Genomic DNA, 27,680 nt, shown 5'->3' on the forward strand with positions numbered 1-27,680 from the left:
GCTACTCTTTTTAGCCACAACCAGTTGTATTATTTTTTGTCCTAGTAAAATGTGCTCTATTGGAATGGTTCTGCCCTTGTGGAGTGATACCAAGATCCACCTCAATGGGGACGGGTGAGTGTGATCCTTCCCATGATGAAGATTTGGTGGGGGTGCATGATATAATTGTGGCCCATATATTATTTGCCAATAAGAGGGAAAACTAAATTATTATTATTATTATTATTATTATTATTATTATTATTATTGAGTATAGGAATTACAGCAAGGGCTGTAGGATTGACACATTTTTAATATCACAATGATTGGGTGCATTATCACTGCGATTTCCGTTATCACCACGATATCATCCAATATCACCATGGGGTAGTTGGTGGTAGCTATACTTTGAATATTTGTTTAATGCTTCAGTATAAAAAACATTTTACATGTAGCCTTCATCTTTGCTTTAGGCTACCTTAGTCAAAACTTTATCTAGTCTACTACATGCTGTGTTGTTACTATACGTAAAATATTAAACAGGATAAATTTGGCTGATGTGAGCTTGCTTTATGCCATAGGAATATTCTGTACATGCTGCTAGTGGAATGCTGCTTGTCGTTGTGAAAAACAGACAAACAGAGCTCAGCGTTGCACTTTGCGTGACTTGTGTTAAAGTGCTTGCCACATAAGGCAAGTATAAACATTGATTAACACAGAAGCATATTTCAAGCAGTATGACTGTGGTACAGAGGTGGCATGCTTGCTGTTTTTGGTTTAAATTGCACTGCAGTTTACATTGATGTGCTCTCACTGAGGGAATAAAAACTAAAAAAGCAGTGACATGCTCAAGGCTTACCTGCTTAACACAGTGAAACTTTTGTGCAACTGGTTGCTTGAAATATGAAACTAAAATGAAACTCACATGAATCTCACATGAAACATTAAACATTAGTTGCAACTTCATTAAACAAGTTTCATGAAATAGTTAGTTAAAACTCTGATCAAGCTGAATTACGTCATTTTAAATTATTGATTTCAGCCAATATCAGATCTATGGAGAAAAAAATAAAGCAGGATGTGGTTAATTGGACTGTTGAAATAGAGATCCACTTGATCAACTGTTTTTGTCAGTTACCTTCTGTAACCAGAACAATAACAGTAACAGCTACAGTTTACAGGATATGTGCTGTCACCAAATGTATGCAGGGCCAAAGTAGTATTATTGCACAGAACTATTTTAAAAAATACAGTGAATACACTATTCGTGTGAATATACTAAGTTTTACATTCTTAACACCATTTTCAAAAAATTTGGGACACTGTGCAAAATGTAAATAAAAACAGAATGTAAAGATGTAGGGCTGTGACAATACCCACATTACCGCAATATTATAATATATAATATTAATATTACAGTTTGAGAGGACGACAGTGCTCTGAGCACACAACCAGCATGCAAGCCTTTAAATTTGCTCAACAAAACACTCTGGTTATGCTCAAAACTTAAAAACCTGCACAACAGTATCTTTCCTATTCAGAACTCATATGTGCAGAACTCTCTGGTTTCACTGAAAACTTGAAAACTTGCTCAGCAGTGTTCTTCACATTCAAAAAACTATAATGGGTACACAAATTATTTTTGCTCCCAACTCTTTAAACCTCTTTCAGGTTTCACATCTGCTTAATTTAAAACATTTAAACGTTTGTGTCAAAACTCCAACCAATCAGAGATTTTGAGTGCCAAAAGTTTCAAATAAATTGATAAAATCCACAAGCAAACTATTAAGTGTCTAAATGTTTAAAATGTGTTGTAGATACAAATAATTAGATAGAGTTAAATCTAACTTATGTTTTCAAAAAGATTTCCACTCATTTTCACTCATTCGAGTATAAATTTGTTACTTGTTTTGCCAGATTTCACTTAATTTTTTTCTAATTTTAGCACACTTTAACAGGGGCCGGTCTTAGGAGAGGGTGTTTACCTCCACTCTCTATTGGTCAGCTGATTCGAAGTGACAGGTCTTCTGAACATGTAACCACTCAGCATGAACCGCCCCACTACACTTCATACTAAATGCTGCAATAAGTGAAGCGTTGTATTGGCATATGCGATGTTATGAGCTATGTTTGTCATATGTTTTTAAATTATTTAATGTAACGCATGCTTATCGGTTCTGTGTTGACCGGTCCAAAAAAGATATGGGTAATTTTCCATTTAAAGTGGGAAACCATGTCACAAAGGTTGCAGAGTTTAAAAATATGTTTAAAATATTAGGCACAGCTCCAAAAGTCAGTATTTACACAGTTGGCCTAAGATTAAATAATACTTTCCCCTTATGATTTCTCTAATTTTTCTTTCTTTATCCTGTTTCATAGTCACTCTGCATATGTAAAACAGCTCGTCACATAACTGATTTTCAACATTTGAGAAAACATTTTTAATTAAAAAAAAACCAATATTTTAAAGAGGTTTAATAATTAAAGTATGTTTGGAATTAAGCTCTCTTTTTAGCATGTATGATAATAGGAAATGTTAATGGAGATATAAAGACTGTTTAGTATTGGGATGAAAGAAATTGATTTATCCACCTGAATTTCCACTCCAAAGGGAGAATGACCCATATAACTGTTACATCGGGTATTGACGAACATAAACTTAGTTTTTTATGAATGAACAAAACTGTACCACCTTTGGAGTTTAACTAGCCTAGCAGTCTTCTAGAACTAACTAGGAGAGCCATACTGGTAATGGAACTAAACTGCTTGAATATCTAAAGTTAGTTTGTTGTGTTTATGAAAAGACAGTGATTTGGAGCAGCAGCATTCTGTGAGCGGGCTGTAGCATGGCATGTGCTACCCCGGGCTCAAGGAGGGCACTGGAGCCAGGATTCAGAGTAGCAGCAGCCATTGGCTTTATTATCTACAAAGAACCAAAAACACCCAAACAAAATCAAAACCTACACTGGCCAAAATGCAAGTATTCAGATCTACAGTCATGTCAAATGTCAAGTATTTCAGTGAAATGCAGTAACTATATTTTTACAGTGTTCCATAATTTGGAACATATGACGCAAAGCAAGCACTGAAAACACCCAAACAAAATCAAAACCTACACTGGCCACTTTTCAGTGGCCTCAAACTAGACTTTTCAGTCCTTTTCTCCACAACCAAGCTTCTGCTGCTGCTCGTCCCCCTCTCTCTCTGTTCCCTCTCTGCTCTTTTTTTAGAAAAAGGCACTCAGCCAAGAGGGAACAAGAGCTTGTTGCGCCGCCTCCTCGTTACCACCCCCTCTCTGCAGCTCGGCCACCCGGATCGAACGTGAGACAAATTAACGTGGCCTCAATGCGGGACCGGAGGCGGTGCCCAAGAGCTGGGGCTTGGGACTCATGAGCCATCCGGCCAACCATGACAATTTTATTCCCTTTTTAGTGATTAAATGTTAGTGCATATCAGCTATCTCACAGCTGTTAGTAATAAGTGGTATTTTCTGCATTTTACTGTGTTTATGCTAGTGCTACCTTAACATTATTTCCCTCGACATACAGCATTGCAGATTCAACGATTTCCTGACTCAATACACCTGATCAGCTCATGAATGACACGATAATCAGTTGATCAGCTGCATCAGGTGTTTTAAGGTAAGGAATAGATGACACTGTGCAGAGCTGTAGGTCATCAGAAGCAGGGGTAATAAACCCTCATTTAAACAGCTGCAAAGCTCTCGTAGTTAGCCCTTTAGCAGACACTGCTAGGCTAGTTAGCGTTAGCAGCTGCAAACTTGATAGATGGTTCATAAGAGCTTCGTAATTTCATTTTCCAAAATATATATTTCACACAACTCGACACAGGACTCTTTGCATGTGTTACATCAATAAATATAACCAACATTGTTCATAAGGGCACAACCCACTCTGGCAATACTACACACAGTAAAATGTGCTCTGCTATGTTAGAAGAAGATCATGGCTCTCAGAGTGGATGTGGCTACATGTTCAAAAGACCTGTCACTCCAAATCAGTTAACCAATAGAAAGTGCAGTTGAACGCCCTCTTCTAAGACTCACGCCCTGTTAAAAGTCCCAAAAGTCAGATGCAATAAAAACTTCAGAAGCAAAAGAGTGATTCCAGAAGCAAAAAAGATAAGAAAGAAAGATAGAAAGAAGTGAAAGCAAAACTGACAAATGACAGAGTAGAGAGTACCTGCTCACGCCAGTAATGGATGTCCTTTCATCAGGCCATGACTCTGTTGGATGATAAAATAAAGACAAACAACGTTAAATCCCTCTCTGCCTAATCTGTAGCTTCCCCTCACGATATCACAAGTAACATTAACTTATTTTTGCTGTTTCACAGAAACAAAAGGTCATTATTGTTTTGTCCCGTTTGCTAATGTTTGTAATAGCTAATCATTAACTACTGCACCATTTAAGGTGGAACGGGACAATCAAACAAGAAGCTGGTGGTACTTTTTGGCAGTACTTTTTGATAAGGAGTTTTAGGCCATTGAAATATCCTACCTAGAAGTTTTATTTAGTTTTATCTAGAGGCATACCTAAAAAAAATGCATGGTAAAACATTTCAATAAGGTAGCACAACTTGCAACAGCACCGCCACAGCCCACCTTACTTTTGTGTAGCTTAGTGATATCAAATTGATGCACAGTAACATTAGCTTATATGAAGCAATATTAGTATTAAGGCTTTTTAATGACCTTGTAAATCAGAGGATCCAATGATATTTGGGATAAAAATGGACACAGGACAAAACATTGGATTCTGAACAATAAAGAGAAGCATGCAATGCAAATCAATGGAGAGTGCAGAGTTGTTTTCCCTCCCACAGCATGGGCGTGGTCTAAATGCGCTCTGTCTCAATTGGTTGTGTATAAGTTATGTTTTATGTTGAGCAGATATGAAACCTGAGAGAGGTTTGTGGAGGTTAATTGCTAGTTTTGAATGTGAAGAGCACCGCTGAGCAAGTTTTGAAGTTTTGAGTGAAACCAGTGTTTTACATGCACAAGAATGAATGGGAAAGTTATTGTTGTGTAGGTTTTTGTAAAAGTTTAGTAAAACCAGAGTGTTCTGTTGTGCAAATCTGAAGGTGTTTACCTGCGCACTTCATGCTCTCTGTCCCTGTAGTGTGCTGAAAAAGAATAGGCTGTGACATTAACTGAGATCTGTTAATCTAAAAGACTGACTGCCTTTCTCTGTGTAAAGTTTAAGCCACATTTTATCCACTGGCTTTCTGCAGTCTCAATGTGGCTTAAATTTCACAAAGCAAAGACAAAATGCTGAATGGCTCACTGTGACATGCTGAGAAATTGAACAGTGCACCGAGCACTAGTATTTTGATGCTCCAGACTTAAGCAAAACTGTGTTTAAAGTGTTGTTGATACATTAAGCTAAGACTGAAAGGCATTCAATCCCCCGACAACAACCAGTCTTTAGTTTGTTAAACTATCACTGTTAGACTCTTTGTTTGGCTTAGATACTGTTGTCCTGTTTGCTGTGAAGGAAAATTATAGATAAACCGAAATTTACACATAGAAACACTCGAAATGGCGAGTGTAATCTGTAACGTCCATATGTCTGTGTGACATGCGTGCATGCAAAGGGATGTCAGATTCTGTCAGTGAGTCAAAAATCAGCACAACTGTGTGCATACCTTCAATAAAAACAGTGGTTACAAATGTTTGGATGTGTGGACCGATGATCTTAAGCATGATAGCTCAGGCTACACAATTTTGGCTTTTATTCAGTCACTCAACTTCACGCTCTCAGATATCCTCCAAACAGATGTCACTTTAACATCAGTTTGACCTGCTAAGTAAAACTTTACAATCCCAAACACCACAAAACAGGCTCGATTTCGACTCTCTGTCACTCACTCGAATCGGCTCAGTTTTCAATCAATCAATCAACCTTTATTCAAACTCGGACTACATTGAGGGAGACACTCATTTACAATGTAGCTGAGTAATACAGGAATCAGGGATTGAGAAGTTGTACAGTAATAAAAATAAATCAAATGCTATAATTAAATAATAAAAATCATAAAAGTAAAATTTAATAATAAGAAGGTACCAATAAACTGTTAAATCAATAAATGATTAAAATTACAATATAACAACTTATCAAGTGACAGAGCAGATAAGGGTAAAATAAATAAAGACATAAATTAATTAAATAAAAGAAATAGATGTAAGACAATAAATTGACAATAATAAAATAAATAAAAAGAATACTAATAAAAGAAATAAAAATAATGATAAAAGGTAAAGAGATAAAAGTGCAAAAGTAAAAAAAGTAAAAACAACAAAGCTAAGACATAGCTAAAACATACCAGAAGTCATATTAAAAATTAAATAAAATCAAATAAAGCAGTTGCAGGCTGTGTGGAGGTGGTTAGAGACTAAAAGTTTAAAATGTTCATGTGATTCTAGAGAGCGAAGTTTTAGAGTTTCCTGTAATGAATTCCAGCTCGCTAGTACACTGCAGCTAAAAGCAGATTTTCCCAGCTCTGTAAAAGCTCTCGGCACCTGAAGGGTGATCCAATCACTGGAACGAGTCTGATAAACTGCATTATTTACACTGAGCATTTCTGTGATGTACAATGGCATATGGCCAATACACGCCTTATAGATAAAAAGAAGCCAATGTGTCTCCCGATGCACAGACAGAGATGACCAGCCAACCTTTTCATATAGTATACAATGATGGGTGTTGTAGGGGTCACCAGTAATGAATCTTAAGGCAGCGTGGCATACAGAGTCTAGAGATTTCAGAGTAGTCATAGGTGCATATCTTTATAACACGTCACCATAATCCAGAACAGGCAATAATGTTGCTTCAATGATCTTTTTTCTTGTGTGCTTTGGGAAACATACTTTGTTACGATACAGGGAGCCAAGTTTTTGTCTCAGTTTACTTGTAAATGTGTTAACATGTTTAAAAGTGCATTTGTCACCTAGCCATATGCCAAGATATTTGTACTCATTGACTCTTTCAATGTCAGATCCCTTCAGGGTTGTCATTTTAAAAGTGCTAAAATCGAAGCTCTGGAAAACAGCATAAATTTAGTTTTCTCAACATTTAAAACTAGTTAATGCTTATAAAAAGCCAATTGTAGGACATTAAAAGAATGCTGTAGTTTATCTACTGCAGTACAAATACAGTCAGTTGAGCAGTACAAGATAGTGTCATCAGCATATAAGTGTACTTTGCAGTCAACAATTGAGGTGGCAATGTCATTTATATAAATAATATTGGTCCAAGGATCGAACCTTGAGGGACTCCCTTTGTTATTGGAAGTAGTTCAGATTTATTCTGTCCTAGGGCCACACGTTGCTGTCTATTGGAGAGATAGTTTCTAATCCAGTTAGTAGCCCTGAGATTGAAACCAATGTTTTGTAGACTTTTTTAAGAGTAGGGAATGATCAACTGTATCAAAGGCTTTAGAGAGGTCAATGAAAATGGCTACACAATGTTTCTTTTTATCGATGACACTGAAAAGATCATCTAAGATGCAAGTAGCTGCAGAGATTGTGCTGTGCTTTTCTCTAAAACCAGATTGGTACTCTGATAAGATTGAATTTCTATGCAGAAATGCCTTGAGTTGATCATTTACTAAGGTTTCTAAGCACTTGGCTAAGCATGACAATTTTGAGATGGGTCTATAGTTATTAAGATCAGCGGCATCACCTCCTTTGTGAAGTGGAGTTATATGTGCTGTTTTCCAGTCGTCTCCACTGCTCTAGAGTCCAGTACTGGCGTGCTTTACACCACTGCATTCGACGCTTTGCATTGCGCTTGGCGATGTAAGGCTTGGATGCAGCTGCTCGGCCATGGAAACCCATACTATGAAGCTCTCCATGCACTCTTCTTGAGCTAATCTGAAGGCCACGTGAAGTTTGGAGGTCTGTAGCGATTGACTCTGCAGAAAGTTGGCAACCTCTACGCACTATGCACCTCAGCATCTGCTGACCCCGCCCGTCATTTTACGTGGCCTACCACTTTGTGGCTGAGTTGCTGTTCCCAATCGCTTCCACTTTGTTATAATACCACTGACAGTTGACTGTGGAATATTTAGTAGTGAGGAAATTTCACGACTGGACTTGTTGCACAGGTGGCATCCTATCATGGTATCACGCTGGAATTCACTGAGCTCCTGAGAGCGACCCATTCTTTCACAAATGTTTGTAGAAGCAGTCTGCATGCTTGGTTTTATACAACTGTGGCCATGGAAGTGATTGGAACACCTGAATTCAATGACTTGGATAGGTGAGTGAATACTTTTGGCAATATAGTGTATCTGGGGGTAGAATTCTGCTTTAGCTTTTCTGATGTAAGAAGTACATTTATTACTTAGCTGCCTGAAGGTAAGCCAATGGTCTCTGTCACCATTTCGTCTAGCTAGGGCCCATGCTTTATTTCTTGCATTGAACAAGGAAGATATTTCTGAATTGAACCAGGGTTTTGATCTATCTCTGATTCTCACGTTTTTATAGGGGGCATGCTTATTTACCACTGACAGGAAAGTTTTGCAAAAATGGTCTAGCGCTAAATCGACATCTGGGATTTCAGAAGTGAAGTGGATATCGCTGAGCGCCAGATCATTTAAAAAGGCTTGATCATTAAAATTAAAGCGCCAGAGTGGTTCCGCCAATACACGGCCTCCAGTAGATGCAATGCGTTGCATTGTGAGAGGGCGTGTTGAGCTCGCTGGTAGGTGGGCAATAAGGATTGTGTTATGGGATTACATCATCTTGTAACAAAGGAAAAGGGCTGGGGTTCCAATTAACTCTAGCCCTCAGGCAGCTGAGGAAAGTGTTTTTTGTGGGAGAGAGTTTCTCCCTCTGGCATGTACTTTCAGCATATCTTTGCATTTACATGCACAAAAAGCTCCATAACACACTAAATGAAAAGAAAGCATTATGTATTCCCTTTATAAGTAGAATATAATGTACAGTATACATACTTACTCTTATCTAAAACCAACTCAGGCATTTAGTACACAAAGAAATGTAACAAGGCTTTAAATAATACCTATGCATGAACTCCAGCGTGGCACTCAGCTCACATGCATAGCTGCTGTTCAGACAATGATGTGCAGTGTAATGTAAGAAGCATCAGGATGAGGCCACTTGGGTAAGAGCACAGTGGAGTGTTGACAATGATATGTACTGCCACCATACTGGATGAGGCCAAAAGAGAGGATGTTCCTTTGGAAGGATTAAAAACAACATAGTTGATTAGATAATTCACAATTTTGTTGTTTTCAATATGCCAGTCAACACGTGACAGAAATGATCATTTGCTGTTGAGGCAGGTGTGAGCTTAGTACTGATATCTGTTTCTGTTAAAAGCAGTGTTAAAGGAGAATTCCAAAATTTTTTCGGAACAATTTCATTATTAAGATGCAAAAAAAGTAGTTTTTGGGGAGCTAAAAAACATCACCAGGCAGGTGGCATTATCTTAGTAAGGAATGTAAGAGACTGTCTGGACGAGGTTTAACATTCACTAAACAAACACGATAAAACTGCCCGACGCGAGTGTGAACTGCCCGACGCGAGTGTGAACTTACCGTAAACGTCCTAATGGTCAAACTTTGGGCAGCCCTGATCTACTTAAAAAAAATAAATAGAAATGTAGATATTGAAGAGAGTGAACTAAGTGTTTTTTTTGCATTAGGTTTTGGTTGTATGTCATCTCTGAAGTATCAGGTTAAGCTGTTAAGTACATTTATTTCCTATTAGTTCAAAGTTTTATCTTGGTTCCTAGCTTGTTATCTCTGGTTACAATTGTACATTTGAAAATAGATCAACGTTGTGTTAATCATGGCATGTTTTCTGCAAATGAGTGAAAGGCTGTGACTGACTGGGATTGTAACACTTACCAGTGGAGATAAATAAAAATCTACTATGAACTTCAGTGATATAAGGAAACGAGTTTAAACATTTTAAGGTAAGGTAAATGGTTTAAGAATTGATTTTTTTTCTTTTGCTCTTTTGCTACTATAAATACATTTATGCCATAATCAAAAAACAAAACATACAAAAAAAAGAATCACAAAAGTACAGTACAAGTAAAACCTCAGTGAATGTTCTTTTGGTAATATCACACAAAAACCATAAGATTACAGCAGCCTGTTTCTTGAGGACATACTTGTTATATTCTTGTTATATTTTACATTAGGGAGTGATGTGGTAATCCTCTGTTGTAATTTTCAGTTTGGCAGTACCACAGGAATACCACACTCATACCACAGGACTTTTTGTGATGGACCACTCTTTGGTCTCAACTGAACTGTGTTAAGACACAACATCTCTATGTCTTAAGAAAAAGCGATGTCTTAAGTCATGCCTCATCTTCAAGACACACAAAATAATTACTTCTTTGTCTTAAGACGTTAACCTTCATGTCTCAAGACAAAGACAGTATCTTCACTCATATGTCTTAAGATGTTCTTGAGATGTCTTGACATAAGAAAATGTCTGAAGACATCTCGTCTAATACTGTCAAGACATCTTAAGACACAGTGACAGCTGGGTATGTAAGTCTATTTGTGTTGACTTGCTGGGCTCATGGAAGTTTGTCGTGTTGGCTCTGTAATTAGTTGCGTTAGACATAGATTTCCACACACGTCCTTCAGGTGATCAGATGCATTAGTTAACCAGTTTAAGTTAAAATCACCTTGGATTAGCATTTCTGAGTTGATGTATGGATTTAAAAGCTCAGCTAAGTCATCAACCATGTGAGAGGGTGCGGAAGGAGGTCTATAGATCCCAGCTACCACAAAACTGTTATTGCGTCCTATGCACAGAATGAACCAGGTGGAACCAGGTGAACCCCCCACTTGAGCTCCTCCAAGGTGGACAATCTGTTGCTCAGGGGGATATTACGAGGCAGAGCGTGCTGAGCCGAGCGCGTTTCCACAGGCCACAGTCCATGGCTCCGTCTGGTAAGGCGTGGAGCAGCTCATCACCTTGGATCCCTTACCAAGTCGAGGCCAGGGATCTTTGAGCTGTGATGAGGCTGCGTCCACCCCGGTTACTGAAGTCAGGGCCTGAGCCGTAGCGAGCATTGAGTCTAGTAGGTTCTCATCCTCCCTAATTTGGTGCAGAAGCGTGATTCTGCCCTCCAACTCTGCTATCTTCTGAGATAGACGGGTACAGCTTTCGCAACCGTGCGGAGAGGAGAGTGTAAGCATGGTGAAAAACAACCAGTATAAAAATAAAAACGAAACAGATTAGCTTAGCAAGCTCTGTCGCTCACTGTGACGTGCTCACTCGGTCTTGCTCTCTTTGTCGTGCTATCTCTGTTGCTTGCTGTGACGTGCTCGCTGTGACGTGCTCGCTTTTTATCATCTAAACTGGGTCAGCAGAGCACCACTTGCTCAGAATCAAATCTATACTGCGGTGTGTGGTGTTGTTATTGTAACTGGCTTGCTAAGCTAATGTAAAGTTAGCTGATGAAGCTGCAGACTGCAGTCCCTCACAAATGAATAATTATTTTTAATCATCTTAACTTATGTCAGTGCTTTAGTTAGCCAGAATCAAACATGGCCAAACCGCGGGGAGCAAGAATACATTACTTTTCACTGTGGTAAGAAAAATCCACACCGTCATAGCCCTGCAGTGTTCTGCAAATTATTGAAACCCTACATTTAACTGAAAATAGTACAAAGACAACGTATCCAATGTTGAAACTGAGAATTTTTATTGTTTTTGACAAATAGGGGAGCGTGGGGAACAACATAATATGGGTCACATTTTAACATGGATTTTTATGTTGTTATACAAGGTCAAGCAGCATGTGCTTCTGGCCACATTACCACAATTCCTGGCCATGGTCTCCCGTGAAACTTCAGAGCGATTCGTGAGCGTTTTAAAGAAATCTTTGCTAAAGAGTGTATTCAGGGCATGAAAGTAATTTTTTTCAACACTTTTTTTTGTTACTAAGCTGTTTGTGTAAATCACAAAATCCAACTTTATATAACTTTAATCACCATCTTGTGGCCTACAACATAGCACCATTCTGAAGCCTGTGACAAGCATATGACAGCGGGTGCTAGCTAGGCTTAAGTTCAGCCTCCATACTGCAGGTTAGTTGTTGCAGTGTTACAACTAAGCCCGTTTTACTAAACAAAGACAAAGTATATTTTGTCTTTTTGTTCCATATGTTTACACAGATTTTAAAATGAAAAAGATAAAACATCTAAAATCAAGGATTTTCTTCTACTTTATTAGTATCTTTCAGATCAGTATCTTTCAGTACTTTGTTTTTAAAGAAGTATTTTAATGAAATTGACATTAACATTTGGTAAAGCTATCGTCAAATTTTACTGATGTGTGATTTTTTTTTATTTGTTATCCTACACTGGACAAAAAATGTATTTGTCATTTTTTAACACAGTCTCATGTCAGTTTTCATATATAATTCCATATGTGTTTGTGTATCTATCAATTGAGCTGTCTGTCTGTCATAGATAGATACTATATAATGCTGTATGGTTGTAAAATGTATTTGTTTCTTTTAACATAGAATTGTATTGGATTAACTTTGTACAAATACATCAGATTTTTCTAGCAAGTGTTAAAACTAACCCTATGTCTATTACAATTAATCTCACCCATGGGGTAAAATGAAACACGGCACTTCCAACCATATTCGGTGGAAATGTACATGAACGGTAGGTGCTAGAAATAAAGTGTTTCATTTGTAGCAGAGATGTATGTGTTGCTTGTATAAAAAAACTTGATTATTCCAACTTAAATATTTTAAAAATTATTTCACAAAAATAATCCCCTATATGCCCAGTTTGAATTTGATGCCAGCAACACATTTCCATAAAATTGGGACAGGGCCAAAGGACTGGTAAAGTTGTGTAGTGCTAAAAATACACCTGTGGAACATCTCACAGTTAATTAAGTTAATTGGCAACAGGTCAAAAACAAGATTGGGTATAAAAAGAGCATCCCAGAGAGGCTGAGTCCTTTAGAAGCCACAATGGGCAGGGGTTCACCACTCTGTGAAAGACTCCAGAGGTAAATAGCACAACAATTCAAGAACAACATTTCTCAATGTAAAATAGCAAAGAACTTGGGGATTTCATAATCTACGGTACATGATATCATTAAAAGATTCAGAGCATGCAGAGAAATCTCTGTAAGCAAAAGACAGGGCTGAAAACCAATATTGGATTGCCGTGATCTTCGGGCCTTTAAGCGGCACTGCTTTAAAAACAGACATGACTGTGTTGCGTAAATCACTGGGCTCAGGAACACTTCCAAAAAGAAGAAACTTTCAAAGAAGAAACATCTATGAACAAGATCCAGAAATGCCACTCTGTTCTATGGACCTGAGCTCTTTAGATAGACTGAGGCAATGTGGAAAAGTGCCCTGTGGTCTGACAAAATTTGAATTTTTTTTGGAAATCATGGACACTGTGTCCTTCGGGCTACAGAGGAGAGGGACCGTCTGGCTTTCAGTGTGTAGTTTAAAAGCCAGCATCTGTGATGGTATAGGGGTGCATTAGTGCACATGGCATGGCTGACACATCTGTGAAGGCACTGTTTGAATCCTTGAAAGACTGTGCTGAGGCTGTTACTGTTTAATTAAGTTCATTTAAGAGAAAAAAAAACTATATACACAATTATGAGTAGACAGCTTAATTAATAGTGTAATTTTAGTGAGTCCTGCTGCCCATCTGCTCACTGGACTCTGGTTGCTTATGTTAATAGGTGTGACCCTCTACAGACACTAAACACATTCACAGCCTTCAAACTGTGTATTTTCACTGATATCTGTTCTACCATTAAAATCAGCAGCAACGTCAGCAATTTACCCAGCTTTTTTTTTTTGCTGTGATATATTTCACTAGTAATCATGCTGATCACTTCATACAGAACCAGACATTATTACTGCATTTGACAGTTAAACAGCTAAGCAGCCTCTCTGCGTGCCAGGTGACGGTCTCTCACTTTTATTAGCGACCGCCATTGAGTGGCCACTTCGCGGCCACATCGCAGCCACTTTTATTAGCGGCCGCCATTGAGCAGCCACATCGCGGCCACTTTTAGTAGCGGATGCCATTGAGCTGCCACTTTGTGACCACTTTTATTAGCTTTTTTCTATAACTTTTTTATGAAGTAAATAGGAAAAAATGTCTAAGTAAATTAGTAACCCATCACACATAAATGTATCTAGCCTCACTAAAATGCTGTGTAATTATGTTAGCCATGTTATTTTGGTTTTGTAAAAAGAATATTTAGCGATGTGGCACTTTAAATTTACTTCATCCTATGATGGTTGTTCGGTTGACGGGCGGATTTTCTGATTTTTTTTCCTTCCTCAGTTGTTTCATTTGACTCACCAGTGAATTATCCAGCACTATATTATTTTTATTTTTTGAAGTGCTTCTGGTTTTTTCAGGTGCATTTGTTCTGTCCTGTTCACAGAACTTCTCTGCCACCTGAGAAGGTTGGTAGATTGTCAGGTGGGGGGGGGGTGTCAAACTCAGAAGCCTCATTCTCAAAAGGCTGAGACTGAGAATGAAGTGAGAGATTTAAAGACATGATAACATACACGATACCTGTAAAAAGACATTGTAAAGAAATGTTGAATTTGCGTTATAGTTATTAAACTTTAAATATTAAATGAAATAATAAATAGTAACAACATGCAAGTGTATTGAATAATTGACAAATGAATGAATCCAAAGATATAAAAAAGTTTAAAAAAAGTTAAAAAGTTAAAAAAATAGTCACAGATAGAATAAACATGAGGTGTTCTTTATTTGACACTAACAAACAGAATTTAATACAAGTGTTAAATATGTTGTAAACATTACTGTCTTAATAATGTTAATGTTCATGGTTTATTAATATTAATAAGTTTAGTAAATAATTTTCACCAAAGTATTACCAAAACAATTACAGCAAAAAAAGGAAGAAAGTAGGAAAGGAAATGCAAAAAACTTGGACTCATAATTTATAAGACAGGGACCGCAAGCATCTAGAAGATGAAATGTTCATTACAAAATTAAACATTTAATCTTGTAATTTCTACAATAAAACTGAACTACTTTCCCTATTATTTCCATACACAATTTAGTTTGGCCTTTATTATTATTTAAATACAAAATACCCATTGATTTGCAGTAAGCCTACAAAACAGAATATCAATGTTTAATTATCCTTGCTTGTCAAGTTTAACAAAATGTGTTGTCTATTTCAGCACCTTAAATAGAGTGCGAGTAGTATTAAACAGAAAAAGACATCAGCCTATTAGGGAGTTACAGCAATATTAACATTAGTCTCCCATAAGGAGAAAACATATACATTTCAAATATATTTCTGAAATATATTTTTGCAATATATGAAAATGGCCAAAAACGTATTTCTTAAATATATATTTAAAATGCATTTATTTGTATTTGTTATTATATTTTTCAAATGTATGTAATTTTAATAAAGGTTAAAGATGTAACTATATATACATGAACTAAATGAATGGTACTGACTGCTGTGTTTTGCATTGTACTTTGCATTAAGACACTCACTCAAAATGTATGCCAAATAAACAAGATATCAAATCGTCAAACTACATTTTCACAGTGTATCAATATCCACAACACTTGCTTTTGTCCAGTTAAAGGTCCATTTACCAGCATTTACAATTAAGATACTGGAGCACAAATTCATTTCAAAAGATACAAATTCACTTAAAAAGGTGGCCGTTAATAAAATTGGCCGCGATGTGTGGATGATCAATGGTGTCTGCTAATAAAAGTGGCCGAAAGTGGCTGCGATGTGGATGATCAATGGCGTCTGCTAATAAAAGTGCCGGCGAAGTGGCCACGATGTGGATGATCAGTGGCGGCCACTAACAAAACTGACCGCGATGTGGCTGCTCAATGGCATCCACTAATAAAAGTGGCTGAGAAGTGGCCGCGATGTGGCTGTTCAATGGCGTTCACTGATAAAAGTGGCCAAGAAGTGGCCGCAATGTGGCTGCTCAATGGAGTCCGCTAATAAAAGTGGCCACTGTGTGGCCACTCAGTGGCGGCCGCTCATAAAATTGGCCGCAAAGTGTCTGCTTCCTGTGGCCACAAGAGCAACCACCTCTGCCTGTCACCTGGCACGCAGAGATCCAACTCCTACTGCGTTTTCTTTAGTTCATGTGAAAATGAATACAGATGACCATTTGGATGCGGTCTGTTCCTCGCGTGTGCTGATTCAGTTCTCCTCTGTCCTTCTCCACTAAACTGGACCTCTCTGTAGAGTTTTTCTTGCCGGAGCTGCTTTTTGATTGGTAAATCTTTTCATTTTATCGCGCTTAGTTCGTATTGGTGTCTGAGCTGATACGCTCATCTATTTTTACTGTGTAACGTTATGAAAATTAAAGTAGCAAAGTAAAAGTATTTCATTAAAAATTAACTCAAGTACGAGTAGAAGTACTATAATTTAATTCTACTCCAAAAAGTACCGATACAGGGAAAACTGTACTCAATTACAGTAACGAGAGTAAATGTAATTCGTTACTTACACCTCTGGCCAAACCACATTCTGCATGTATTCCAACAGCATGGCTCTGTAAAAGAGTGCGGTTGCTAAACTGGCCTACCTGCAATCCAGATCTGTCACCCGTTGAAAACATTTGGCGCACTATGAAACAAAGAACACGACAAAGGAGACCCCAAACTGTTGAGCAGCTGAAATCCTATATCAAGCAAGAATAGGAAAACATTTTACTTTCAGAACTATATATATATATCGGTCTCCTCAGTTCCCAAATGTTTACAAAGTGTTGCAGGTGATGCAACACAGTGGTAAACATGCCCCGTCCCAAGTTTTTGAAATGTATTGCTGGCATTAAATACAAAATGGGCGTATATTTTTCAAAAAACAATAACATTTCACAATTTCCACATTTAATATGTTGTCTTTGTACTATTGTCAATTATATATAGAGTTTAAATGATATGCACATCATTGCATTCTGTCTTTAGCTACATTCTGCACAGCATCCCAACTTTGGAAACAGGGTGGTATATTTAATAAATAGACTGCAGTTGTATGAAATATTGTGTGACTGGTACAGTCTATGCTGGGCAAGAGAAAAATTAGCATATCTATACAAATGTGTAAGAATAGTTTTGGCACTTGCTGAAACACCACACTTTTTTGGCTGTCAGGTTTATAAGAATGGTAAAAAAAGGTCTACATTTGATAATAAGGACTTGAATAATGCTATAAGAAGTGGTTGCATATGTCAACAGCCACCCAGAAGAGAGACACGTCGATATAATAGCACAGATGAAGTATTGTAATTGACTTTCACATTTTTTTTTATTTGCTGTTCAGGGATACAACTTATATACAATATATCAAAACCGCCCCAAACCAATCAAATAATTCAAATATATGGTAACGAATCATAGATTGGTTTATTGGTTTATTATTTATCAGGGAAAACCCACATTAATCAAGTAAATGTGCTAATGTTAGTCAACTAGCTAATTTTCAACAGTAGTCCCTGAGGGCTGATGTTATTAGTTATGTTATTTACACACAGGGAAACTGAAAAACAGTTAAGAGTAGGGTAGATAATTTGAGTTCAAGCAAGTGTACTGAATAATTGAGAGAGGGAGGTGAACCAACACCTAAAAACTGAAAACATTTAAATTAATGTACACATTTCTGATTGACAATGGAGAATAACCTCTCAAAACATGTCTGGAACTCTATCACTTTGAGACTTCTGCCTAATGAACTCACCAAGAGGGGGTGGGGTTAAACCAATAGAAATCGTAATACAAACATTTGTGAAACTGATCATATTTTACCAGGTCAAGAGGTAATATTTGGCAAGAATCTTACAGTGGTGTCAGGTCTTAGGTCTTCTGTCTAGCATGTTTATTAACTTCTAAAATAGATTTGAAGTTGTGCCTCTGGCTTGTGCCCAACTGATCAAACAAGTCAAGTGAGGGAGAATCATTGCATTGAAATATAATTTTACAGTTCTCTAGTTAGGTTGCTTCTTATATACTTTAATTGAGCAAGATTAAACATTACAATCTTTGTCACAGCTTTCACATGTTTTTAAAAGATAGAATAGAATTGCTAACATTTAGATGCAACATGAGTCTCTTCCACCTATCATTGGCATACATTTGAAATTCAGACTGAGCACAAGCACTCAGCAGATTGTTAATGTATAATCTAAAAAACAGAGGTCCTAAAATAAAGCCCTGGGGCACCACAATATCAAAGACCAGAAAAGCACTCTGACACACTGAGTTGTGTCTTTGATATATGATTTCATTTGATGTAAGGACTTTGGAGAAAAGTTAAAGGTAATTAATTTTTTATCAGTATCTCATGATGAGCTGTGTCAGAGGCTTTCCTAAAGTCGAAAAACATAGCACCTACACCTCCCTTATCCATTTTTTATGTAACATTCTCAGTAAAAAAAACAATTAGCTGTATGTTTCTTTGCAAAACTGTCCATCCTGTTTGGTCTGATGCAATTGCAAGATCTGCTCTGATCAGGTGTTCTTTGCTGAAATTAACAACCGTCCGTCCTGTGCAGTCTGATGCTGTTGCTTCATTTGCCTTGATGGGGTGCCCCTGCACACTTGTCTTCTGGACCAGTTCTCCCACCATGGAGGTTACTGCTGTCCAATGCTGTGCAGAAAGCCTCACTTGCATTCCACACTCACCGGTGCTTGTGCCTGCACAGACTCACACTAGAATTATTTAATCATAGACATAGTTTTACCTGCGACACAATACACTGAGCTCACCACATAATCATACTAATATATCACCACAATAGGGTTCTAACAGGAGTCATTGAAGTTTGTGGATTAACCCCTGATTTACAGTGCGTTACTATCCTAATACTGGTTTTCACTGGTAACAGGGACTGGTTTTCATAGATCTTTTTCTCACTGTCACTTTGATAGTAGTATTTTCGAAAATATTTTTCTGTTTTCTTTTTTTTTTCTTACTTAAATTTTGTATTTTATTGTGTTATATTGTAAAACACTTTATGACTTATTCTAGAAAAGTGCTATATAAATAAAGATTTACTTACTTTACTGATAGACCATTAACAGTAGTCATTGGTTATCATTGGTTAACCTAAATATTTCTGTCTTGTATTCATATTGCTCTTGTAGTGTTATTGTTTTGCTATCTGGGGTCGACCAGTGGAGAATGGGTTCCACTTTTGAATCTTGGTTCCTCTCAAGGTTTCTTCCTCTTGCTCTTAAGGAGTTTTTCTCACCACTGTCACCCTTGGCATGCTCATGGGGATGGGAACCAGATTTTTTGTAAAGCTGGTTTGCGACAACATCTGATGTACAAAGCGCTGTAAAAATAAATTTAGACTTGACTAGCTCTAAAACCAAACTGCATAGGATGCAGCTCACATAAAGACAGATATGTGACAAGCTGTTGAACAACACATTCAACAATTTTAGAAACATGTGGGAAGATACTGATGTATTTGGCAACATCAGCTAGATTGCCAGATTTATAAATTGATGTTACTATAGCCAGCTATAGTAATTCATGTTATGAATGATTGATTAATAAAACTTGATGGAGCAAGTTAGTAACTCTCTGTGATCCAGAAGAAAAAAGATCCAAATATGTCTTTAGTCCTTTAGCCCTAATTATTAAATTATTTTATGATCTTACTTACTTCTCATGAGTCCTCCTGTATAGAATAGCAAAGCTGACCTTCATTTATCTTTTTTCTGACTCTTTCATTAACCTCTAAATGCCTCCATTTATCTGTGGAAGTGTGTTCTTTTGACTCTGTTTAACACTAAATTTCTAAACAAAACGTGTACTACACTTACACCCTTTAAATAATCATTCCAGTTTGTTCAGACATTCCATTTACCATATTGTATATTTTTTTTCTGGTCTATTGCTAAAAACCTGGGTTATTCAATTCAATTTCATTAAAAAAATAATGTTCACAATGTTATGTAATCTTCAACGTTATGTCATTTCGTAAGTTTGAATCAGCATCCATATTAGCATGCAATTCCACTGGTGCGTTTAGTGGTGGCAAACTGTGGTTAGAACTACTACCTATAGGGAAAAAAGTAGAACCTGCACCCTGCAGTCACAGCCATTCCTGCCTGTGCATTCCATTCACACCCAGACTTTATTTCTGAAATGTCTCAATTTCCATGTCACCAGATAGGTAGATTTTGGCTTGCTTATTTTCCTATAGAGTGGAGTAACCGAATGTTCAGTTGTTTTTGAGTTGCTTTGAGTAACTGTCAAGTTGCACTAAAATTCTGTTGCATTCAGCTCACAACATGTAATGACTAGTTTGAAAGATTCACAAACACAGCCCAATACTGCTGTCAACATGTTACTCTTGCTATGATACTTACACCTGTATTACAACTTTTGCTCATCGTACTTTACATATGGATTGAACGTGTTTTGAAATGTATAGAAGGAAATTTGGCTGCTATTAATATTGGCATTAGCCACAACAATTATCATTTATTAATAGGACTGACTTTTATGAAAGAACACCATAGTGATGCATATGACCATGGAGCTAGAGACAGTGTTTCATGTCACACTGTGCTTAAGGAATGTTCCACTGGCTTATAGTCTAAACTGTTCCATGGACTGTTCCAGGTAGTCATTGTGGCCGTGATGTCCGACCAGTACCTTTTTGAATAATCTCTGATATGAGTTATACTCTGTGTTCCATAATCAACACCTTCTTTTTCCCTTTGCCCAGAGGTTTTAGTATCAGCACAGCTGAAAGGTCTCATGTCTTTAAACCTGTGTCTGTGCAGGCCATGTGGTATGTTAACTCTGTCTTATCAAATATCTTTTATTAAGTGAAACATTTTCAATAAAAATGCCCATGCTATTTTTGTGGTGGAGAATTCTTACTTAGTTGGATTTTGGCAATAGATTTATTTTCACTGCCCCCAGGTCAGCTTTACAAGTGTTGCACAAAGTGTGTGAAGTGTCTTGCCAGTATAACTACTTCCCTGGGGGCATGGCCTTCACCTGGATGGGCTTCTACGAAAGCTGCATCTTCTCTGACCAAAGCTGCATCAATGAATGGAATGCAATGACTGATCTGGAGACCACGAGACCGGACTCCCCTGTCTTGTTCTCTGATCAGTAAGTTATTGTTCATGTTATTATTTAAGAATTTATTTGAACTTATGAAAATTGGAAAAAGTGTATAATTGATGTGGGTACCATATAGCAATTATGATGCATGTAGCAGTGATGATGTATTTAAATATATTATGTGCAGTTTTGACAGCCCTGGCCAAGTTACATATTTTGTTGATTGTTGAACTGAAAATCAGTAAACATAACTTCTTCTGCAAACTACTATAACTATGTACATTTTTTACTTTTTACAGTTTTTTTCTGTGAATGTTAATTTAAAGCTACATTATATTTGATTTACTTAAACAGATAAAAAATAAATTTTTAATTGTGGCATGTGCAAAAGTTTGGACACTCTACAAAGCCTGCTTAGTAGCACCCCCTTTAACAGATGTCAAAGCTTGCAAATCTTTTTTCTTCGTAATTTTAGCAATTTTTTGGATCATTGTCTTGTTGTAAAAGCCAACTTCTTTTTAGCTTTTGTTTGTTTAATATCACATTGTTTTCTGAATTTGCTGATCTTAAATGCAATCCATTCTCCAGACATACCTTTGGTGATTGTGGCTAAAGAGTTTGATATTTAGTGCATCAGACTGCAGCAGTCCAAAATGCCTCTGGCTTATCGACATGTTGCTTTGCACACTTCATATGTTGACTTTTGTGATGAGGTCGGAGGTAGGAGCTTCTTGTGCTGACTCTTCCATGTAGATGCAGTGCATCACTACTCCTGTGTCAGATAAACAGGTTCTTTGCTGTAGTTCCCTTAACTGCCATTTCTTAATGCCATTTTGGACAGTGAAAGCTGTGAGCTGGAAGCACTTTGACGTTTTTATAGCCTGCCCCTGCTTTGTAGGCATCAATAAGCTTCATTTTAGGTACTCAGCCAGCTACTTAGATGAGCCCATGGTTGTTGAGCACTAGATTCGAAGAGCCAAAGAATTTAGGACACTCTGGAATTGTCATCAGCTGATAATCCTTAAAGGCAATTCCTAACCTCCCTAACCAGTCCTAATGAGACAATTAAGGCCTAACAACTTGAGTTCTGTGGCACAATTCAGAACAAATCAGACGCTTGTGGATAAAATCGGGCAAAGCTGGATTATTGATATCTAGGATAGGCTGGTTCCTGAGAGTTCTGAGTCATGTGATCCTCCTCTGAATTCTGGGAGTTGGATTTTGGGAGTATCAAAGGGAGGCGTGATATTCTGAGACTTTACTCCTTTAAAATAGTTTGCTGCAGAGCTTGTGTTCACCTCTTTTCACTTCAAAAATCAGCAAAATTCGGCCAAGAGTGCTTAAACCTTTGCATACAACTGTAGTTATGAAATAGATGTCTTTATATTAGATGTAGTTATCTGTATATTATGATAACTAATCAACATATAAAACCTAAAAGCCCAATGTGTACAAAAGCCATATGTGTACAAAGAATAGTTACAAATGAATGAGGGGTGGATTATTTCATGCCATGTACAGGCCAACTGAGAGAGAAAGAACAGAATGTTTAATCAGAACAAAACTACGAAGCACAATGATGATACAGGACCTGGAGAATATTACATCCAAGGAGGTAAGAGGTTATTATGTGTTTAGTTTATCCTTTATTTAGTAGACAGTCTAAATTTTCATCTTAATAGTTTTATTTTGGCATATTTCAAAGCATATTGGACACTTGTTCATTTGCTATATGCAAAACAAAGATTGTCTCAAAATAGCTTTGTGAACTTGAAACAGAAGCACATAGTCCTTACACTGGCATCTACCCGTATATTACATGTGGGTTCCTTAAGGTCTAGAATGGCAATTAATGCTTTTCATGGTCATTTTGTGAATGATATTTTCACAAATTTATATTTTTGTGCTCTGTCCTCAGATTAGAATCGAGCTGGAGCAGCACATGAGCTTAAACCTGCGAGAGTACAAGGAGTTCATTGACAACGAAATGCTGCTCATTCTGGCCCAAATGGACAAGGCCACACTGGTCTTTGACCACCTTTACCTGGTTTGAGTTTCCATTTTCCAACACATGGCAATGGTAGGGTTTCGTTAGCGTTAGAAGACATTTTGTCAATCAGTTTCTCAATATTTTTGTCAACCACTCACACTATATGCTCAAAGACACCTTCTCCCCAGTGGTTCTTCAAAAACTCGTTTTCAAAAAAAAAAAGAGTATCAACATGGATTGTGTCCCCTGTAATAACAGCCTCTGTTCTTTTGGGAAGGCCATACTAGATGCTAGAACATTGCTGTGAGGATTTGATTGTATTTAGTCACAAGAGCAATAGTGAGATTAAGTACTGATGTTGGTTTAGTTTTGGATCACAAACTGTGCTCCAACTTAAGCCTGGGTGATCTAGTGATTGGTTATTGGATATTGGCAATGACAGAGAAGTAATTATACTTTAAACGCGATAATCGCTGCTATCAAGGCTGTAGCTTTCCCAGAATGTAACATCGTCTGAGGGGGTGGCTCATCTTGAAGGTATTTGAGGAGCAATTCCACTGCTCCACATTCCAAATTGAGCAATTCTACTGCCTAAGGCTGGGGAGCTTTGTTTCCCTATGGCCGATGCTGGCATTAGGCATGGGGACCATAGGCTCATATGCAGCTGATCCAGAGCATACTATTTTCAGTGTTTTTCTATGGAGATTATACAAGCTGTGCGACTAACACCTGTGTCAGCAGTGGATGTGCTTTAACGTAACTAAATTTGCTAATTAGAAGAGGTGTCTAGGTACTTCTAGATGTATAATGTTAACCTTAAACCTAAAGTTTTTAACTTTAATGTAAAAAGATTTTAAAACTTTGCCTGAAGTGGTATGGAGAAATCAAATAAACATTCTAAAACTTAATGTATGATGATTTTATCCCATTCATCATGAGAGGACTGCTGGTATTAAAAACAAACAAACAAACGAACAAACAAAAAACTAATGAAATTATAGTTTATATTTACTGCGCAATAGTGCACCCAGGTCAGACAAGAAGGTCCTAAAATTTCGGGGAATTTTTTTGGTATTTTTTGGGTCAGTTACATGAGACAGTCACAAATGCCATATGTTGTTATTTTCAGGAGACCCTGGGCTACTCAGATATGCCATTGTTTGACATGTAAAGGCTAACAGAAATTTGATATCTTTATGGATTTGGGTCATTTCTTATCAAAAATTTACCTAGCACCTTCTAAATTTTGTATTTTTTTAATTAAAGAGATCTTAAAAACAAGTGCAGTAGTAGTTATCTTTTCAGAAAATGTTAGTCTGGAGTGTCTGTGGGCTGAAAGTGCAATAATTTTGATGGTGATTCATTCTACTGGTTATTATAAGCATAATAAACAATTAGCATAAGGCAGACATGTTTTTTTTATTGATTTTCTGTCCTCTTGGATTCATTCAGTGCTAAAACTCTGATACACAGCAAGAAAGGCTTTACTTTTAATTACAAATTGATTTGCATATTTAATTTCATATATTTTTAATACTCAAAATCAATGTAAACTGAAAGCCCTTTGTTTATAATATGAAGGCTAAAAGCAGAGATGTAATATAACAGTAGTGAGTGAGGTTTGGGTGATTTTGGAGCTGGATTGCTGGTTGATGGATGGTCACAGGTGGACAAAATCACTCTGGATGGTGAGGGCAGAGTCTGCTGAGTGATCTGATGTGTGAATCATATTGCTGTTTTAACCCTTTGTTGGAATATGAAGGCCAAACAGCAGAGCAAGAATATCAGTATTTTAGGTGATTTTCTGAGCCAAATTACTCACTGATGTTGACGTCACAGCTTGAGGACGTCATACTTGCTAGTTAGGGGCAGGTCTGCTGAATGTCCTGATATGTGGATCATGTTTGTGTCCATTCTGAAGTTATGAAGGCTAGAAGTGACCTACCGTTTTGCCCGCAAATTAAGGGTTAATAATGGTAATGCCAGAATGGCTCAATTGTCAGTTATGTATATGACACTGAATATTCCTGAATTTGATGGGCTGGTAACTTGGTTATTCCTGATGCAGTGTTCTCACCCTATTAAATCTGTAACATCTTTCATTTCAGGGCTCAGAATGGAATGCTTCCAACCTTGAGGAGCTCAGAGAATGCGGGTCAGTTACTGTGCAACAAGGAGTGCGAAGTGTATGCATCCATTTCATACAAATCTAAAATAAAAAGCCTGATACCTCTGTGCTTTGATGCAGGATTGGCTATATCCTTAATGTCACACGGGAAATTGACAACTTTTTCCTAGGAACATTTTGTTATTACAATGTTCACGTCTATGATGATGAGGCAACAGATCTGCTGGCTCACTGGAATGAAACCTACAATTTTATAGTGAGAGCCAAGTGAGTGACTTTTAATATGTTTTATGTGTTTCATGTTTAACTCATCACCAGGATGTTGATGAATTGGGTGAAACATTATTATCTAATATATGCAATCACATGATATCAGATATATAGTACTGTGCAAAAGTCAGAGACCACCTATTCATTTAATTTTCTGTCAAAATGGCAATCAAGAATGCAGAAAACATATATTTAACATAAAATCACACATAGGCCTTAACAACTAAATGTAATATTGTTTTTTATGTATTGTTTTCACCCTTTGTCTTTATTAGAGCTTCCATTCTTTTCGAAGTACTTGCTTTTAGTTTGTCAAAGAAATCTGCAGGGATATATTTCCATGCTTCTTTTAAAGTTCAGTCTTAGAAACTGGTTGCATTTTCTGCTTCTCATGATGAAAATAATCCCAAATATACTCAGTGATGTTGCGGTCTGGGCTCTGGAGCGGACAGTCTGTTGTTCTGTCTGAGAATACCAGCTTCTTTTTTGATATTCTCAACAGTGGTCTTCTCAACAGTGTGTTGGGTTGTTATTTTGCTGTAGAATGTATTTCTTCCCAATCAAGAGGGAATTGCATGATGTAGTAAAATGTATTTGTACTTATCTGCATTTTTGATGCAATCAAAAAGAAATCACCAGCTCCAGATGTTATTATACAACCCCATTTCCAAACAAGCTGGGATACTGTGCCAAATGTAAATAAAAATAGAATGCAATCATATGCAAATCATGTAAACCACATTTTTAAAGAAAAATACTACAAAGACAACATATCAAATGTTGAAACTAAGAAATTGAATTGTTTTTTGAAAAATATATACCCATTTTGAATTTGATACAAACACGTTCCAAAAAAGTTGGGACAGGGGCATGTTAACCACTGTGTTTCATCACCTCTTCTTTTAACAAGACTTTGTAAGCGTTTAGGAAATGAGAAGACCAATTGCTGTAGTTTTGAATGTAAAATGTTTTCCCAATCTTGATATAGGATTTCAGCTGCTCAACAGTCCGGAGGCTCATTTGTCGTATTTTTCATTTCATAACAATCCATATGTTTTCAATGGGTGACAGGTCTGGACTCTTTTAATACAGAGCAAGGCTGTTGTAATACATGCAGAATGTGGCTTGATACTGTCTTGCTGAAATAATCAAGGCCTTCCCTGAAAAAGACGTCATCCGGATGGCAGCATGTGTTGCCAAAACATATATATATATATATATATATATATATATATTCTGGCTTTTGAACTGTGCACTGATAACAAGCTGAGTGGTCTTTAGCCTGGAGGACACAGTGTGAATGACTTCCAAAAACAATTTCAAATGTTGATTTGTCAGACCACAGGACACTTTCACTTCGCCTCAGTCCATTTTAAATGAGCTCAGGCCCAGAGAAGGCAGCATTTGTTGATCCTGTTTATATATGCTTTCTTCCTTGTGTTTTAGAGTTTTAACTTGCATTTGTGGATACAGCAATGAACTGTTTTCACAGACCATGCAGTGATTTCCACTACAGAATCATGTCTGTTTTTAATGCAGTGCCGCCTCAGGGCCCAAAGATCATCGCCAGCCAATACTGGTTTTTGGCCTTGTCCCTTGCATGCAGAGATTTCTCCAGGTTCTCTGAATCTTTTAATGTTACTATGTACTGTAGATGATTAAAAGCAAAAGTTCTTTGTTATTTTATGTTGAGAAATGTTATTCTTGAATTGTTGCACTGAGTGGTGAACACCTCCTCATCTTTACTTCTGAAAGACTCAGCCTCTCTGAGATGCTCTTTTTATATCCAGTCATGTTACTGACCTGTTGCCAATCAACCACCAGGTGTTTTTTAGCATTACACAACTTTACCAGCCTTTTGTTGCCACCCTCCCAACTTTTTTGGAATGTGTTGTTGGCATCAAATTCAAATTCAAAATAAAATTGCTCAGTTTCAACATTTGATATGTTGTCTTTGTACTATTTTAAATGAAATATATGGTTTAATTGATCTGCACATCATTGCATTTTGTTTTTATTTACATTTTCAACAGTGTCCCAGTGCCTAAACTTGCAGTGATCCTCCACAATACTTGACTATTGGTTGTAGAGATAAAGTCGTTTATTGCTTCATCAGTGTACATAGTGCTTTCAAAGATTTCAGATTTAAACTCTTCAGTCCATAAAAAACCTTACCCCTAA

General features: G+C 37.1%; 1 protein-coding gene across 3 annotated transcripts in view; it reads left to right on the top strand.

Moving 5' to 3' along the window:
• The window catches only part of ssh1b (slingshot protein phosphatase 1b), a 49,215-nt gene that overhangs the window by 15,197 nt on the left and 6,338 nt on the right, over positions 1–27,680 (top strand). For all 3 annotated transcript variants that reach the window (XM_036562985.1, XM_036562986.1, XM_036562987.1), the window contains 7 exons: positions 46–114; positions 20,765–20,830; positions 20,965–21,159; positions 22,633–22,726; positions 23,030–23,158; positions 25,210–25,256; positions 25,350–25,496. In XM_036562985.1, the coding sequence (XP_036418878.1) occupies positions 46–114; positions 20,765–20,830; positions 20,965–21,159; positions 22,633–22,726; positions 23,030–23,158; positions 25,210–25,256; positions 25,350–25,496 (747 nt within the window). The remainder of the gene's footprint in view (positions 1–45; positions 115–20,764; positions 20,831–20,964; positions 21,160–22,632; positions 22,727–23,029; positions 23,159–25,209; positions 25,257–25,349; positions 25,497–27,680) is intronic.

This window comes from Colossoma macropomum, unplaced genomic scaffold (assembly GCF_904425465.1).
Source record: "Colossoma macropomum unplaced genomic scaffold, Colossoma_macropomum, whole genome shotgun sequence".
NCBI classification, from domain to species: domain Eukaryota; kingdom Metazoa; phylum Chordata; class Actinopteri; order Characiformes; family Serrasalmidae; genus Colossoma; species Colossoma macropomum.